This window comes from Phaseolus vulgaris, chromosome 7 (assembly GCF_051622355.1).
Source record: "Phaseolus vulgaris cultivar YP4 chromosome 7, ASM5162235v1, whole genome shotgun sequence".
NCBI classification, from domain to species: Eukaryota; Viridiplantae; Streptophyta; class Magnoliopsida; order Fabales; family Fabaceae; genus Phaseolus; species Phaseolus vulgaris.
In genome coordinates, this window is record NC_143504.1 from 50311890 (window position 1) to 50329314 (window position 17425).

The following is a 17425-nucleotide window of genomic DNA, read 5'->3' on the forward strand; positions in this document are numbered from 1 at the left end:
CTTTTAGCTTTGCCTTGATAACTACCAACTAATCAACCTTGTCCTTTTTTTGCAAAATATAATATGAGTAGTAACTTGAGTTGCCATTTTTGGAAACATAAAGGATTAAAATTTTCATATTTTCTCCTTTTTCCTAACTTGTACAATCTTATATTGCTTATGTGTTTTCATCCCCTAAATTGAAGGATAAAACCAATCGCAATAAAAGAAAACTATTTTTTTCTTCTGATTCACTTGGTCATTCCAATTCTTGAATCTCTGTATGAACACTGTAATAAGTTTCACCATGTCCAATTCTGCTAACACATGCCCCAACTATGTTGTTTTGCCGTTACCCCTCATATCCTATCATATGAAATTTGTATTCATTCAGAAAATAAATTGACAATGACTTGCTAGTCGAAAGGTCCCCTTGCCACAAGTCATAAAGGTTTAGGATTTTGTAACCTAAGTTGGTAATTTTGTTTGACCTATTCAAATAAAAATTATTATAATGAAAGATATAATATAAAAAAAAGTAGCATCAATTTGTTTGTGTGTAAATCAATGCTTACATATTCTTGAAACCACCGTGAGAAATCAGCTTCTATTTGTTTGTCAATGATATCATTGTTGAGATTCTCATAGATATCCTTCATGTACATGTGTTTCTACAAAAAATAATATTAAAATTATATATAACCATTGTTAAATGAATTAAAATTAACATATATATAGTGGTACTTACTCATTAAATGGTTTAACCTCGTTACAATTCAAAGAGAACATGCAATTGAGCAACTGGCCTTTCTTTATCACAAAAAAGTGAGAAATAAAATAGGACGTCTTTTGTAGTAAATATGCTTCATAAATATACCTTTCTACACTTATTTTATTATTCAATCTTTTTTAATCTTATTTAGAAACCTGAGTACAAAAAATTCCAAATAAATGGTATAAATGATTATCACCTTTTATATGGTTACATAAATATTAAATGATGAGTACACTTATTAGAAGATTTTAGAGCGCAAATGAATCGGTAAGTACTCCATAGAATAAAAAAATATTGGTGGAAATATATGTTCCAACTTACACAATATTGTACGAATGTTTTATTTCATTTCCAACAAATGATCTTCATGTAGCATGGTTGACCACAAATCTTTAAAGAACTGACTAAGTTCAGTTAAAGATTTTCATATGGGTTTAAGAGGAGCTTTTAAAGCTATTGGGAGAAGATATTTCTAAAAAATGTGATCATTGTAACTTTTCATCCCATACAATCTTTCATATTTTGTATTTACACATTTGGCAATATTGGAAGCATAATTATCACTAATCTTCAACTCCTTCATCCATTCACACATTATTCTTTTGTTCATTTGATAAGCAAAATTTGGTTTTAAGTTTTATACCTTTTTCATTAGGAGTTTTAAGAATATCTCCTTCATCAGGCAATACATTTCCAAGTCCAATTGTGCATTCTCATTGTCTTTAATTTTCTCTTTGTTGTCCATAAATATGGAATACATTTTTAAATATATTCTTTTTTATATGAATAACATCTAAATGGTGTTTTAAAATATATAAATAATTTTTATTATTAATAAATAATTTTACAATGATATCTAATTAGTTAACGAAATAAAAAAAAAGTTAAAAACAAAAAATAAGATAGAAAAGTTTTACAAAAAAAATTGTATCATAATAGCATCTGACTTTTATTATCAAATTTCATTTCACTTGCTTCACTTTAAGCTTCCTTTGAATTCGCAAATAACAAACCAGAATGTCATTTGCATTTGTTTCATGGAAAAAAATAAATTAAAAGCGTTGCTGTTATTTATCATTTGTTCTATATAGTATATAACAAGGGATTAAACAGTCATCATCCTCACGAATTCTTCATAATTAAGTCGACCATCACCATCCAAATCAGCCACTCTGATCATCTCCTCCAGCTCTTTTTCTGTGATCTTCTCTCCAATATTTCTCATCACAGATAACAACTGTACATAAATATCAACCATATTTATACAAGGTTATAAATAACTTGATCGTATATGGTGAAACAAATCAATTGAGATATATGCATGCTTCCTTAAGGAGTTAAGTGAACCTCTGTGGGTGATATGTAACCATCTTGATCCTGGTCAAACAGTCTGAAAGCTTCTTTCAATTCCTCTTCTGTTTCACTTTGCTTCTCCATCCAACACATGCATGCATAGTACATAATTAGCGTACGTTTTCAGCATTACTCTCATTTATGAACAAATTAAATTAAATTTCTTGATCTACACGCACCTTCATTTTTCTGGCCATGAGATTCAAGAACTGCCCAAAATCTATCATTCCGTTGCCATTCATATCCACTTCACTCATCATGACTTGCAGTTCTTCCTTCCTAGGATTATTCTGATTCAGTACTCTAATTGCACTAGCTAATTCTTCCATGGTTATGCAGCCTTTTTTTTCCAATTTACATTGTGTAGTATATATTACAAATGAAATACACATTACATTAAAAATCAGAAGAAAAGACTCAAAAGGAGAACAAATTGAAGGACAAAGCATGCAAACACCAGAGACGAGAAACAATCACAGAAAACTATAATCCAATTATGTATGAAATACCAAATTAATCAAGTTCTGAAAAGAGAGGTTCAGAAAGGATACACACCATCTCCATCTCTGTCAAAAAGACAGAAGGCTTCTAGAAAATCGCCAATCAGATTTTCACTTAGCACTTCCTTCATGTTGATGAACTGGCACAGATCCACGTCTAAGCACAAAATTTAGAGAGGGAAAGAAGAAGATGAAAAACAGAAAGATAGAGCAATGGAATACCAAAATAAAGATAAAGTCCTGATTCATATTTATCAACCGTCCAAGTGAACTTTAGATATGAATGCACCAACCGCCCAAGGAAAAGCCCCACCAACTAATTTTTGAAAATAAAATCATACTGTACAGAGGAAGAAATAGGAAAAATATACAGTGACAACCTTGGAAAATAACAAAAGTGGCCCCTTGGAACACTTACGTGTACACACCACAAAATATGACTCCAATAATAACATTCATATTTCGTAATTGCTAACACAATTATTGCAAAATATAAAAAAAAAAAAAATGTTTTAGGTAGAAAGAAAGTTCTGTCAGAAAAATGCAAATTTTTCAAAGTAATTAATTACAAGTATTCAAATATTCTTTAAACGAGTGTTTTTGTAAATTAAAACTAATTTATATATAAGTTAAAATTAAAAATTTATATAAAAAAAATTCTTTAGGAGTTTTTCTTTTTCAACGTTTTTTGATCCACGAGTGAGATATGTAGGATGTGATTTTGGGGTTACAAGGTTTGAAAAATATATAGCTTTCGAGAACTGCATTTTCACTATATTTAGCTAACTCTTCCTTTTGCTGTTAATTTTTTAACCTTAATTTGTGTCCTTTTCAATTAATTTAATAGTCTATTTGGTCTTAATATAACATTTTTTCTAATTTTATCTTACCAAGTAGGTGACATTAATTTGTCTTCTTTTTTCAGTTGAAAATGAGTAACGTGATCTTTCACATTCCATATGAAGCTGTGTTTAGATGGTGTGATTTGTAAATGGACATGTTTATGACGGCATTACCATGTTCCAAGAGCGTGGTCTCTACTCACCAACAATTATCTTGTTGAGATGGAGAGTATCAAGTTTTGGTTAATGCAATATTTTAAACATACTTTGGTAGATAATGAAATATTTTAACACATTATTTTTAATTTTGATGTATTTATTTAAAAAGTACTTTGTGTTTTAATTATTTTATATTTTTTAAGACTGTTATTTTACCAAAACATAGAAAAATATCATGAAAAGTAACTTAATAGAAAGGGACCACATAATTAAGAGTATATCCTAGAATTTTATAGAGATATAAGATGAGATTGATGTACAGGATGTTAGATGTTGATATGAAACCGTCAATATTTTATAATGCATTAGATATTAAATGTAGGGTATATGTGTAGTGACGTGTTTATGATTGAAGAGGTAAATGTCACAATCTCAAAACTATTTACATATTGTGTATGTATGAGGCGTATTTATTAAATGAAATCTAAAGTTGTCATAAATTTTTGTAAGTATTTGTTATTTGGGGACCTCTTGAAGTAGGCAAGAAAAGTTTCTTATGATTTTAGGTTTGTTATTGTTATATTAAGGTCGAATATATCAAATGATCAACGAGGAAGGAAGAAGTATATATTATTAAGTTGTGAGAGAAAAGGTAAATACAAAGGATAGAAAAATAATTTAGAGGTTACAGAAAGTGGAGGAGGAGATGTCTGTCATTTTAGATTGCAAGAAAAATTGGTAAAGGGTATTGAATGATTGATGGTTAAATTACTTTGTACCTCTCATAATCATGACTTGGCAAATACGTTGGTGGTTTATTCATATGTTGGTAGGTTAACAACTAATGACAAATTCATGCTTGTTGATTGATGACTTTTTACGGCAAGTGCACCGCGTTTGTCAGAAGTAATAATTGTCCCTAAAGACGGATATCGATCCCACAAAGAACAGTGAATTATCGAGTACAATATTCGCTAAATGTAACAACAGAACAATAAAAAGTATATTGAAAGTGGTTGTGTTGGCGATGATCAATAAGAAAACAGACAAAGAATTAATTGTTTCAATTGGAAAAATAGGGATTAGGTTTCATCTCTCTCCCTCTCATGTATTTTGATTAGCATGTCAATATTAAGTTCTTTAATTGAAATTGATGCCCGTATAAAAATCATTTATATCGATTCCTCGCATATAAAATCCTTAAGAATGTTCCCTAACTATCGATCCCTCGCATAATTATAAGAACAACTTAGAACGAAGCTCAGACGTTAATAGCAATTAACATTTCAAGTCTATTCCTAGCACTCAAATATGTTAAGTATTGTGGTTTAGGTCCGAACCCTAAAAATACCTCCCGGTCAGATTTAAGATTCTCAATTTGTCACGGAAAATTAAAAGTAAAACAACAATACCAATAATCAATCAAAAACTGAATATTAATATATAAGATATCACCTCAATACATAAGAGTTTGAGTAGATTACTCCCAATCCCAAATGGTAGAATTAGCCACGCATACTTCTATCACCTTCCATTCTCCCAATTGGGTTACAATTCACTCTATGGTGTTTTCCTCTCAATCTGGCACCCTAAGTTTGAGCCTCTAGCCCTCTATTTATCCTAGTTTTCTAGGGTTAGGTTGTTTATTGTGTCGCGCTAATGGGCTAAATGATAAAACATACAAAAAAGGCCCAATCTTTCTTTGCATCTTTTCCCTTCTGGGACCTTCTATCTTTATCTTTTTAGCTCAAATCATTCATCTTTAATCCAAATCTCCAATCTTCCTTAGAAATCTGCAATTAACACCAAATATGGGAATAAAATACTCTTATTCAAATAAAGATCATAAAAAATGTAAAAAGGTATAAATTCATAAATTAGGGATTATTTTATATGTAAATTAGCAATAAATCCTCATAAGTGCCTATATTTTAATATGAAATATTACTGAAATTAGACACTTATCATTGACATGACAAAGACTTCAATGAAGTCTAGAGATATTTTTCTAACAATTAAAGAGCATAATGATAAGAATGTGACCACCGTAAAGCAAACTTATAATGTCATGATTATGTATCGAAGATCAAAACGAAGTCACAAAATTGAAATGTAACAATTGAGAATGTTACTTAAGCGATACATGTTTCTTCATTGGTGTAGGTTTAATGAGGATATGAATATGGTGCAAAATAAATTTTCGACACACATTCATTCATTGAAACTACTAAATTTGTTTAACATTGTGTTGATGGTGGATAGTACCTACCAAACTAACAAGTACAAGATGCTCTTACTTGAGCCTCTTGATGATACCTCAAGGGGATTGACCTTTTTTGTTGCATTTGTGTTACTCGTATCTAAACATAAAAATAACTTTGTGTGTCATTAAGAGACTTAAAATAACATTGGTGGTTGCATTTTAAGTCATCACATTGGATAATGACTTGTCGAAATTGACCATTACACTAGAGAATTGACAATCACATTTCACATTGTTGTCACAAATTTGACACATCACTCAATGTGATAGCCAATTCTCCAATAGATTAAATGAATTTATATTTACATGCAATCTCTCTAAAAAAACAAATAACAATTCTATCAATGACGATTTGTATATCAAAGAGGTGTCAATACCCACCAAAATGTAAACAAAAATAAATGCAAATCAACAACTAAAAATAATGATCCTATAAATGCAGCAAACACATCGAATCACACAACACAACCCACCGGAACAGAGTAAAACGCATTAGGGAGAAAGAAGAAACTGAAAAGCGTAGTTTTTAATTATATACTATGAAGGGTATTTTTGTTATTTCAGTGCCTTGATGGGATGCAAGTTCAAAATTGGGGTGCAGGAAGCAAAAGCCGAAAACAGATGATCGTAATTTTATATTTATTGGGTACAAAGAGAAGGCACATTCTCCCTGCACCCAACACATTCTAATTGGCACCCAATCACTTAATAGTAAAAGACGAATATACCCTTAATGAAATTCTGAAAACTATAATTGTGATATGCACCCAATCACCTGCACCAACCCTATTCTTCTGTTCTTCCATTCCATTGTGCCTGCCGCAGCCACCGCAGCCATCGAGCCACCGTAAGCCACCATGTTGTGCAGCCACCGTGAGCAAGCTTGTTGTCCAACCACCATGAGCGACGTTCTTCTCCATTCTTCTGCACCCCCGTGACCTCCATTATCGCAGGCAGAGCACCAGATTCGAAGGTACGTCATGCTTCCGGATATTTTTTTCCATAAGTGAGTGAGAGTTGTGGATATTTTTATCCGCAAGTGACTTTTGAGAGGTGCAGATATTTTTATCCGTAAGGGAGTTTGGGGTCCGGATATTTTTATCCGTAAGTTTGTTTTGACTTACGGATATTTTTATCCGGAATATAGTTGGGTCCGGATATTTTTATCCGTAGGCAAAACTGTGGCTGGCTTCTGGATATTTTTATCCGTAGGCACAACTGTGGCTTCCGGATATTTTTATCCGTAAGCAACGATCAGTTCCGGATATTTTTATCCGTAAGCAACGAGCAGTTCTGGATATTTTTATCCGTAAATGAAGAAGACAAGGGCATTTTAGGATTTTTAAAAGTGTGTCGGGTGCCAGTCACAATTGATCGGGTGCAGGAAGCAATTGCCCAAAGAGAAAAGGATAACTTTTACACAGCTCAGCCCATTACCCTTTTCCAACGAGGGTGGTCACAAAAAAGTTAGGAATAGTTCCCTTTTCCTTCTTGGACACACATGTATTCGAAATACACACGTGAAATTGCATAACAGGTTAAAAGCAGAAATACGCTGTCATGTACGAGGATATGACCACAAACATAGCCTTGTTACATCATTGCCTCCAAATGACAAAGAAAGGGATTAAAAAGACCGACATAGCCCCACGTGATAAAAACAAATTAACCCTAAAAGGAATCGATTGTTATGGGCTCCATTCAGATCTTCTTTTGTTTTTTTATGAATGGACTCCACTCATATCTGATGTGAGTTTACTACACACAAATTTAGCCATTTTTGCAAAAATTGCTCCACTCACATACTATAGCTACGTATAGTTCACAAGAAAAAGAGAAGGTGAAAGAATCTTACATGTTTCGTTTATTGCATCAACTTTTACCATAAAAAATCTGCTCAATTCAACTGACAAAACTAACTACTCGCTGAAAATGAAACTATTCTCCCACATCTATTTACCTTTCAACCGTTATAAAGTCAAATGCATGCTCAGAGTACCTTAACCTCACAGTACAATCCTACATAGAACATTCAGAGATACCAAATACATAAGGAATATTAATTTAATTTACTTTATAAATCAATTATTTAGACATGAAACAAATAATTTAAAGCTTCTAGTGTAGTAAACCACCTTAAGCACCAGGAAGTGCGTTTAAGAGAACTACATAAAATACACGTGAACAACATGCATAGACATAACAAATCCTTGGCCGCTAATTAAACATAACCAGATACTGTGCTATTAAGTGCTTATATATAATTCAGCTCTTCACTTGAAACATTTAGGTGATTACTACAGCCATGTGTTGACCACTTCATTCTTTGCCATCTGCTGCCCGAAGTGAGCCTAGTTGAACTGGGGCCTGAGTCTGCACTACTTTGGATGACCCATACACTGATATATCAATACCTTGAGTCTTCTCCTTCTCAATCTGCTCCTTGATCCAGAAGTATGTGATCCTCAGCCCATCCTACAATATCAGAATTGAGATACTGTAAGTATACATAGAATCATGTGGTTGTTTAAAACGATCAAAAAGTAGGAAAGGATAATGTGAAATACGAAGATTTTCATTAAGAAAACATAAAGATTCCATCATTCTTTCTTGATGAAGATACAGAGGTCAAATTGGATACATTCGCTTACAAGAACTTAATATCAATAAGGAATAAACTAAGCACAGTGGAATTGACTCAAGGCACATAACTTGATATGAACATGCAATAAATTATAGAATGGAAATAACAAGATATTAATACCTTCAACTTCATAGTTGGAGCCCAGCCAAGTTTTTCTTTTATCAGTGTATTTTCTGAATTACGACCTCGAACACCCTCGGGACCAGGAATGTGATGAATAGGTATATTCTTGCTCTCAAAGCCAAGAATAATCTGAGCCATCTCATTCATGCTAACCATCTCATCACTTCCAATATTTACCGGCTCACGGAAGTCAGATTTTGTCAATCTAGACACAATAATAAAACCCAAACTCAAATTTTATCAAAGATTATGAACTAACTGAAGAAAAAGATGAAACATCTCCACAATTTATTGATATACTCAAAAACACTATATTGACTTTCCTTTATTCAACCAAAAAAGGCAAATCCTAAATCATGTATAGCAGAAATTGATATTGTGGCCATTTAATCCAACATTTTTGAATGAGCTAATGATTATTTTTCTTTCAGTAAGCCCCAATTTTAAATAAATGGATTTTGCAAAGAAAGCTACTAATTGTGTGTTTGGATCAGTGTCTGTTATCCATGTTGCTTTCAAATTCATGTCAAAACATAAAAATTAAGCACTGGCAAGCTCGAATAGTGTCAATTGGACACACATCACGGAGCACAAAAGATGCAGAAACAAATATACAAGTCCTCAAAATAACTTCACAAAAGTTACTCTACTGACTCTGTTTTCATAATCATGAAAACAAAAAATTCAGAATTTTAATATAAAACATACACCAACAATTTAGCTAGAAGTCAAAAGAATCAGCCAAGACATACCTTAGCACACCTTCAACACACTCATCAATGAAGGTAAATGATCGTGTTTGCAATCCATCTCCCCACATCTCAAATCTATCAGTGGAAGTGATTACCTTCCGACAAAAAGCAGCAGGAGCCTTCTCCCTTCCACCTATTATATAACAACAAAACACAACACAAACTTAGTAAATCCAAAAGGATACCAAAATATAAAATTGTCTACCAATTTACCCATTTGGTAAAAACAAAAACTATAAAAGCTTTAAATTCAGTGAAAAAACATGCCTTTCCAAGTTCCAAAAGGGCCATAAATGTTATGGAACCTCCCAATACGGCACTCAATTCCAAAATCCTTGTTATAGTGCTTGCATAACTCCTCAGTTGCAAGCTTCTCCAGCCCATATGCATCTTGTGGCTAAAAAATTCGTAAATTAAACACATTACTCCCAGTCCCAATGTGAAAATCAAGAACCAACATAAATTGAACAATTGTAAAATAACCAACAAACCTCAGCTGGCCATGCATCAGACTCCTTCAAGCTCACATTGGTTTCCAACTGTTTAAACTCTGGGTAGATACAAGCACTAGAGGCATAAAAAAACCTGGACAATATTTTTTGGATCGCGTAAAGCACATCATCATATAATTAAAACCAACACCACTTCATAAATGTTTGGTCCGAAAACATATAACTGAAATAATAAGCTTGATAACTGACCTCTTAATGCCGTTAATCCTGGCAGCCTCAATCATGTTGAAGCTAATCATCGTGTTGTTGTACATAATGACAGAGTGATTAGACTGAATAAAGCCCATCCCACCCATGTCTGCAGCAAGATTGAAAACATGATCAACCCCCTTGGTAACCTTCAGGCAGTTATCCATGACCCGGAGATCAACAAGATGGAATTCATCACAGAACATGTCCTCAGTCATGTGCTCATTTTTCTTCCAGTCAGAAGCAATAATGTAATGTCCCTCCCTCTTGAGGCGCCGAGCTATGTGTGATGCAATAAAACCCCCAGCCCCAGTGATGGAAATCTTAAGCTTCTCTGATGGCCAGTAAGGCTCTCTCTCAAGATTCTCATAAGTGTACTCACCATAGTCAGTTTTTCCAGCACTTCCCATTCTGCAAACACAACATGGATTGGAGGGCAAAAAGAAAATGGTTAAGAAAATTAAGTCCAATACATAAGTATAAACAAAAACAGTTTATGTGAGGCAAGGGTAATGTGAGAACCAAGGAAGAAGAGAAGTGAAATTGATGAAATTTCCTCCTTTCAAGGAATAACAAACCAGGCTGAAAAACACGGCGGAGTGTCGGGGCGAAAAGAACGACATACAACACATGCTGTCACATGAGGGGTACTAGAATGCAATTAATCAATAGAAGCATAACGAAAACACTTAACTCATTATAGTTGGCACTACTAAAAATAAAACTTTAAAAAATATAAGTGTTTAGGTTTAAAAAAATCTGCTACCCAGGTTTCCCAATAAAAAGGGGGAAAATATATAGGTATACATACGAAGACGCATAATGGGTGACAGTAAAACAAAAAGGAATGATAAGCAGAGAATGACGGAATTGGTGGATAGAGAAGACACGGCAAAGGCGTGAGATGAGAAACCCATTAGTCTTGGAAGTTTAAACCCTAAGCATGGATGGTAAATTTTGAAAGATAAAAAGAAAATTATGGGGGAATTGAGGAACAAACCTGTGTAGAGGGAAAAGAGAGAGGTTGAAGAGGAGAAGGGATTGAGATAACGTTGAGGAGAGAAGGAGATAGGAAGTGATTTGAGAGTGGTGGAATGCTATATATAGGATGAGAAGGGAAAGTCACTCATTAGTTATATGTTATTTGCTTTCCTCGCAATAATTGGCTAAGTACCAGCCAGCAACCACCCACCACACCACACCACACCACACACACACAATGTTTCAATTTTCCTTAACTCTGTTCTTCTGAATTCTTTAGTGCTGGGAATCCTTCACCGAATCTGTCGTACGAAAAGAAACATGGTACCCTAAACGCATTTAACACGTTGCATATCCATCCGAAATCAGGAAGATGTTTTAACTGAATAAGTGCAAGTAGATACGTCAAAATTTACCGTTTTAAACTCTTACCACCACCACAAACTAAAATTAAGGATGTTCTTATGCTCCTTCATTTGCTGCTGCACATAAGCACATAACCAACTGCCATTTAAAATATCAAAATACCACCTTAAATTAAAGAAAACTAGCTCATTTACTGTTAAATGTTTAAATTTAAAGTGTGGTAAAATATATTGAAAAAAAAAACTATTAAATATATATTATGCAAATAATTCATTTTTAGAATTTACTGATTGATTTTTATTTTAAAAGCTTCATCTCGTAGATTTCTTTTAATACCATAAAATAAAATGTTTATCAGTAACAATCACCAATTTATGGCGCTTTCCACCGGTAAATTTATATTTAAAATACAAATTTAAAAATAAAAGATAGATAGAATGAAGGATGTTTTAATTTGTTGAAAATAATAAATTATACTGATAATAAAATTAAATAAACGATTATTAAAATTCTTCAAATTGAAATTAACATATATAGTCTTTATGATTATTGTAGCTAAATGTTTATTTTTTTCAAAACAAATTGAAAAGCATTAAATGTTAATGTTCTTACTAGATTGGGTGTTTGAATCTTTCGGAAGTGTTGAATCCAAGTTTCAAAGTGTTGAATCAAAGTTGTGGGTGAAGTCCAATCTCTTCCTTGATGATGAATTGAAGCTTTAATATCAAAATTGAGAGAAAGTCAATTAAAAAAAAACACTCTCCCACGCTTAAGTTAATAAGAGTATAATGTCTCAGAATAATAAGTGAGTATAAAAATATAAATTCAATTAGAAGGACTCTCTAAACTTATATTTATAAATATAAAGTTCAATATGTCTGTTAACTATCTTAGAGAGATATCTCTTATCTATTAGAAAAATATTCTTTTATTAGGATATATCTCTTATCTATTTGAAAAATCTTCTTTTATTAGGATATCTCTTATCTATTAGAAAATCTTCTATTAATAAAAGATATTTTATCTGAAGGTAGTTTATATTATTTGATTATTAAATATGAATTAAAATCATAAATCTAAATCTTAAACCTAATTTCTTTAAATGTGATAGTAAAAGTTAAAATGACAAGTAAAAGTTTGAATTCTAGTTAGAAGATGTATTTCAATTTTGATAGAAAGTTACGAGTGATCATGGTTTCTGTGACCTGTGGTCATAAAAGTAAATTAAAAAAAAATAAGAAGTTAAATACTCAATACAAATGGATTTGAATCACTCGAAAATTAAGCTCGATTAAAAAAAATGATTTTAATCTAATATAAACTTTTTGGGTTATTTTTTATTGATTTGATTTTGAATACCCTATATTATATGAAAAAATATGTTGTTGTTGTTTGGTTTACTAAGAGGAGAGAAGGAAATAAAAGTGAATAATTATCTAACTAATAATAATAATAATAATATAAAAGTGTGAATATTATATTTGGTGGGTAGAGAAGGTGAAGTGAGAGAGTTTGTCCGTGACGTAGGGGCTGGGTCGATTAAGGCCCATGTTTGGCGGGGCATTTTATGGTATCCAATAGGACACAAGAGTAAAGTTGAAGCCATTATTATTTCCCCATATACCTTCCAAACGCACTTCGAAGCTACTTGGAACCTGCACTGCAACTACCACACACTACAAGTGGATGCAAATACTTCTCACCAAGTTTACCAAATATATTTTTTAAGTTTATTCAAATTTGTTTTGTTTCTTTCAGGAAACTCATCTCCATGTTCATACTCTATAATCATTTTTTTAATACAAGAACTTGGTTATTTGAGATTTTGTTTTAGGAAAATATTATTTATTAAATGGAAAATGAAATAACTTTATCAAAATATACTTATATTACTAATAATGTTCTAAAAAAAAGCATGTTCTATATAAAAAAAATATAATTACCTTATTTGTCCCTACATTTAAGGATGATATTCAATTTAGTACCGTAGTTCTTAAAAAAGCACCAGAAGGCGTCAAGTGTTGCTTATGTAGCAAAGAGAATGAGTTATGTAGATAGTCAATTAAAAGATACATCAGATTGGATGTTTAGGGTTTGGGGGCATGAGATTGAATTTGCAGAGATTAATAAATTGTGTTGGTTAGGGTTTTTCTTTTAGCGTAAACATTTTTGGATGGTGACTTCTTCACAGATACAAGGGTGTTGATAGATACGATGGTCGTTTGTAGTAGAGTCCGGTGTTGTGGATTTGTTGGTGGGGGAGGAGTAAATAGCATTTGTGATTCGTTCGTAGCTTCTTTTGTGGTGCATTTGTATTATCATGCAGTTGTAATCGAATGGAAGTGTAACAACATTTATCTAATTCTAGCCATGGTGGTGGGAGCAGGACAACTTTTGTTGCTCCCATTTGCGACTGTGAGGACTTTTTGCGATTCTGAGAACAACAACCACTGTCAAAAATGAAGGGAGACAATTTTGGGGGTGTCCAAAGTACAAGGTGAGTTGTATTGAACTGTGGTTTATGAAAAAAAAAATGCATTGGTATTGATTGTTTTGGTTATCGTTTTGCCTAATACAAAGTAGGAGTGGCATAAGCATGAGATGCAATTTTTTCAGATGGTGCATTGAAAACATTGGGGATGACAAAGATCGAACTATTGCTAGACAAAGAAACAAGATTTGTAGCTTAGAAAAACATGGTTTTTTTTTTTGTAAAAAAAACATACCTCATTCACCTATTATTGCAATGTGACATTCATTTTATTTTATTTTAAAAAAATTGAATTTAATGTACTAAAAATATGAATGTTTTATTTTAATCATATGAAGGAGTTAATATTAATAGTGACAGTGGATTTAGTTTCAAGTAAAGTCTTATATTTAAAATTTGTTAATAAAAAAATAATATAATGAACATATTTCAATAGGATAGTTAAAAAATTAGTCATCTTCATTAAAATATTTTGTAGCAAAATACACGTATACATTTACACACATATATAGGAAAAAATAGATGCAAAGCAAAATTTTAATTATTTTTAATCAAGCCTTCTAACAACCCTCATACTTGTATTTAAATTTTTATCATAGTTAAATGAATTGAAACACAAATAAAATTTTAATTTTTCAGTAGTAGGAATAAGTTTTTTTATCATTAATGAAATTTTATTTTTATTTTTTTAAAAAAATTATACAGGCTGGTCCGCAAGCCCGGGAGTTACTTCTTATACGAGACGACCCAGTAAAATGAGTCTGCACTTAACGTGGGGCGGGTCAACCCGCATTGTCACCCCTACATATGACCACAGATAACAAACAAATTATAAAGCAATCCTTCATTTAGTTATGTCAGATACCAAATGTTGGACCACACACAGAAAAATCTTGCACATGGTGGACCCTACATCATAAACTACTCTTTAAATGTTCTCTCAAACTAATCACAAACAGAATCACTCTCAAAGCAAGTGAAAAAGTCCTAATCTTAGAAACGACCGAGCATGAAACTACACCACGTTCAACAATGCTTTCGGGTTTCACAATCACTGGCCCACACAATCGCACTTCACGGACTCGGTATCGCACCTCATAATGGGCTCAGGATTGCACCATGGGATCACACCTTAGAAACCCTAAACCCTGCTTCCAATTAAAAATTTCTAATCCCCAATTCATTTTTTACTAAACTAATCTCTCCATTCATGTCACTTGACACCTCACACCTCACACAACATCCAATTTCACTTCTCTCTGCCACATAAACAACATTTGACATAATTTGGTGCAACTTAATAGAAATGACCATTTTAAATACATTTTAAAAAAACATAGGGACTAAATTGATTTTTTTAAAACCACTATACTAAATTGAATAGTAACTCTCTAGAGGTAAGAACGAATAAGATAATTATATCAATTAAAAATTATATATTGTATGAATACCAATATCAAAATTTTAATATTGATTTTACTAAAAGCTAAACTGCTTCAAAATTCTATTAAAAGATCAATAGACAAAGCATTGCGTATGGGCATTTATCCGGATGAATACTATTTATCCGGATGAGATGACACCGATTTTGTATTCACTAATTATATTAGATTTAGAAGTGTAAAAATAAAAAATAATTTATCCTTCCTTGTATGTATTCAGTGATTTATGAAAAAAATCACATAAATAATATAAGTTTTTACATTATTACCATTGTATTACTCTGCCAAAAAAAATATAAATTAATTATATTATAAAAAAAAAATATTAAATATATTTATAATAAAAATAAAAATATTATATATTTTATATATTTATAATAAAATAAAAATACTATATATTAATAAATAAATAAATAAAATTAATTATATTATAAAATTTATATACATAACCGTAATATATAATCAACTATGTATATAATTCTATACACAATCGATCGATTATGTATAGAATACAATTAATTATGAAAATATTATTATTATTATTAAAAAATATAAATTAATTAATTTTATTATTATTAAATATTTTTAAAGAATTAAATAAATTTGTAAACTTATATTTTACATTTTTTATCAAATTTTAAAAAAAAAAATCTACAATCATCCGATTAAATTTTTTCTCACAAATTTATTTAACATAATTCAATTCAAACAATTTTATTTATTTTACACTCAGATCATTCTAAATTTATTCACTCAAATCTTTACACATTTCCTCCTAATCCAAACATAAGATAAAACAATTTTAACCAATAACAAATTATTAACACCTTAATTAGGATAAACTATAATTTGCTCCTTAAGTAAATTTTGAAATTGTAAAATAATTTTCTTCACTGTCGCATCTGAAAATTCTCAAATCTCTGTATTAAATAATCATCGCAATTGTAATCTGTATTTAGTTGTCAAAACATAAATTTGTTGAAAAAGATAAATTTCAATATAGAGTATGTTAGACTTTTATTTGTGTCATTGCAAATAAAATAAGTATTGCAAGCTGTCTAGGTTAAAAAAATGGTAATGCTCTATGTTCAAATTTAAAAGTAATTAAGTTAATAATTTTATGATTATTAAACAAGTGGATCAACAACACACAATTATTTCAATTGAATTTATAGTTTTCTTTAAATATAAATTCGTACGATGATATCTTATTCACGTTAATTTTCTTTTTTTATATTATTTTATTATTTTAATAAATAAAGTTATTAAGAGTAAATTTTAAGGACAACTCATTCTTATGAAATTTTGTAAAGATTTACAAATTTTGAATATAAAGGAATATATCAGATTTAACAACTCTTATATAAGAATATATATTTATAGATGATTTGATTAATTTAACAAATGATAAATTTGTATAATACTGGATTAGAAAATATTTTTTATTTTTATTTTCAGAAGTTTATAGATATGTGTCTTTTTAATTTTTAAAAAATATATACAAAGAGTAGTCTTTTTCGGTAGATATTGTAAAAGAATTAGATCAATTTAACAATTTAAATTTGTTTGACTATCTAAACATCTCATGTTTCCGGTGACAGCTTGCTTATTCCGCTGGCTTCAGTTTCCTTTTGGTAATTTGGGCCAAATGTCCGTATTTCCTATTTGGGCCCACCTATTGGCACCCCAATTTACATTTTGAAACCAGGACTTTTCAATTTTGTTATTGATCTTGTTTTAATTATTTTAAAAAAATAAACCTACACAAACAGGTTTAAGCAACGTTAACGCAAAGGAGAGACCAAATTTCATTGTTTAAGTAGAAAGTATGAGTTAAAAAATTAGAACCATTTTTTTATTTTGACAACGACAAATTTTATTTACCCAACATATTCTAGTTTGTCTTAGACATATATTCTTTAGAAGAAGTTAAGAATGTAGTGAGAGTTGAGATATTTGTGGTTTACCTGAGTAGTTGTATCGGCGAGCGTCACACAACCGATGTAATGTCTAGACTGGACCTCAATGTCGGGTCGATCGAACGTAGTCAAAGC

The 17425-nt window shown here is 31.1% G+C and overlaps 2 protein-coding genes across 2 annotated transcripts; both read right to left on the reverse strand.

Moving 5' to 3' along the window:
• Positions 1-1679: 1679 nt before the first annotated feature.
• Positions 1680-2842, reverse strand: LOC137829919 (calmodulin). Its single transcript, XM_068636944.2, has 4 exons — positions 2663-2842; positions 2287-2447; positions 2102-2182; positions 1680-1991 (listed from the first exon to the last, which is right to left on the reverse strand). Exons 1-4 carry the CDS (start codon positions 2736-2738, stop codon positions 1860-1862), a joined length of 450 nt encoding a protein of 149 aa, XP_068493045.1. The 5' UTR covers positions 2739-2842; the 3' UTR covers positions 1680-1859.
• A 5075-nt stretch (positions 2843-7917) lies between these two features.
• On the reverse strand, positions 7918-11578 carry LOC137829918 (GDP-mannose 3,5-epimerase 2). Its single transcript, XM_068636943.2, has 7 exons — positions 11092-11578; positions 10092-10502; positions 9882-9975; positions 9658-9787; positions 9391-9523; positions 8636-8843; positions 7918-8346 (listed from the first exon to the last, which is right to left on the reverse strand). Exons 2-7 carry the CDS (start codon positions 10499-10501, stop codon positions 8191-8193), a joined length of 1131 nt encoding a protein of 376 aa, XP_068493044.1. The 5' UTR covers position 10502; positions 11092-11578; the 3' UTR covers positions 7918-8190.
• Between the last annotated feature and the right edge of the window lie 5847 nt (positions 11579-17425).

Coding starts and splice junctions, on each gene's coding strand:
- LOC137829919 (XM_068636944.2), bottom strand. CDS start 2,738: ATGAAGGAAGTGCTAAGTGAAAATCTGATTGGCGATTTTCTAGAAGCC. Junction 2,448..2,662: donor TTTTGACAGAGATGGAGATG/GTGTGTATCCTT, acceptor TGGAAAAAAAAG/GCTGCATAACCATGGAAGAA. Junction 1,992..2,101: donor GTTACATATCACCCACAGAG/GTTCACTTAACT, acceptor ATTTATGTACAG/TTGTTATCTGTGATGAGAAA.
- LOC137829918 (XM_068636943.2), bottom strand. CDS start 10,501: ATGGGAAGTGCTGGAAAAACTGACTATGGTGAGTACACTTATGAGAAT. Junction 9,788..9,881: donor CTGATGCATGGCCAGCTGAG/GTTTGTTGGTTA, acceptor CGAATTTTTTAG/CCACAAGATGCATATGGGCT. Junction 9,524..9,657: donor CCCTTTTGGAACTTGGAAAG/GCATGTTTTTTC, acceptor GTTATATAATAG/GTGGAAGGGAGAAGGCTCCT.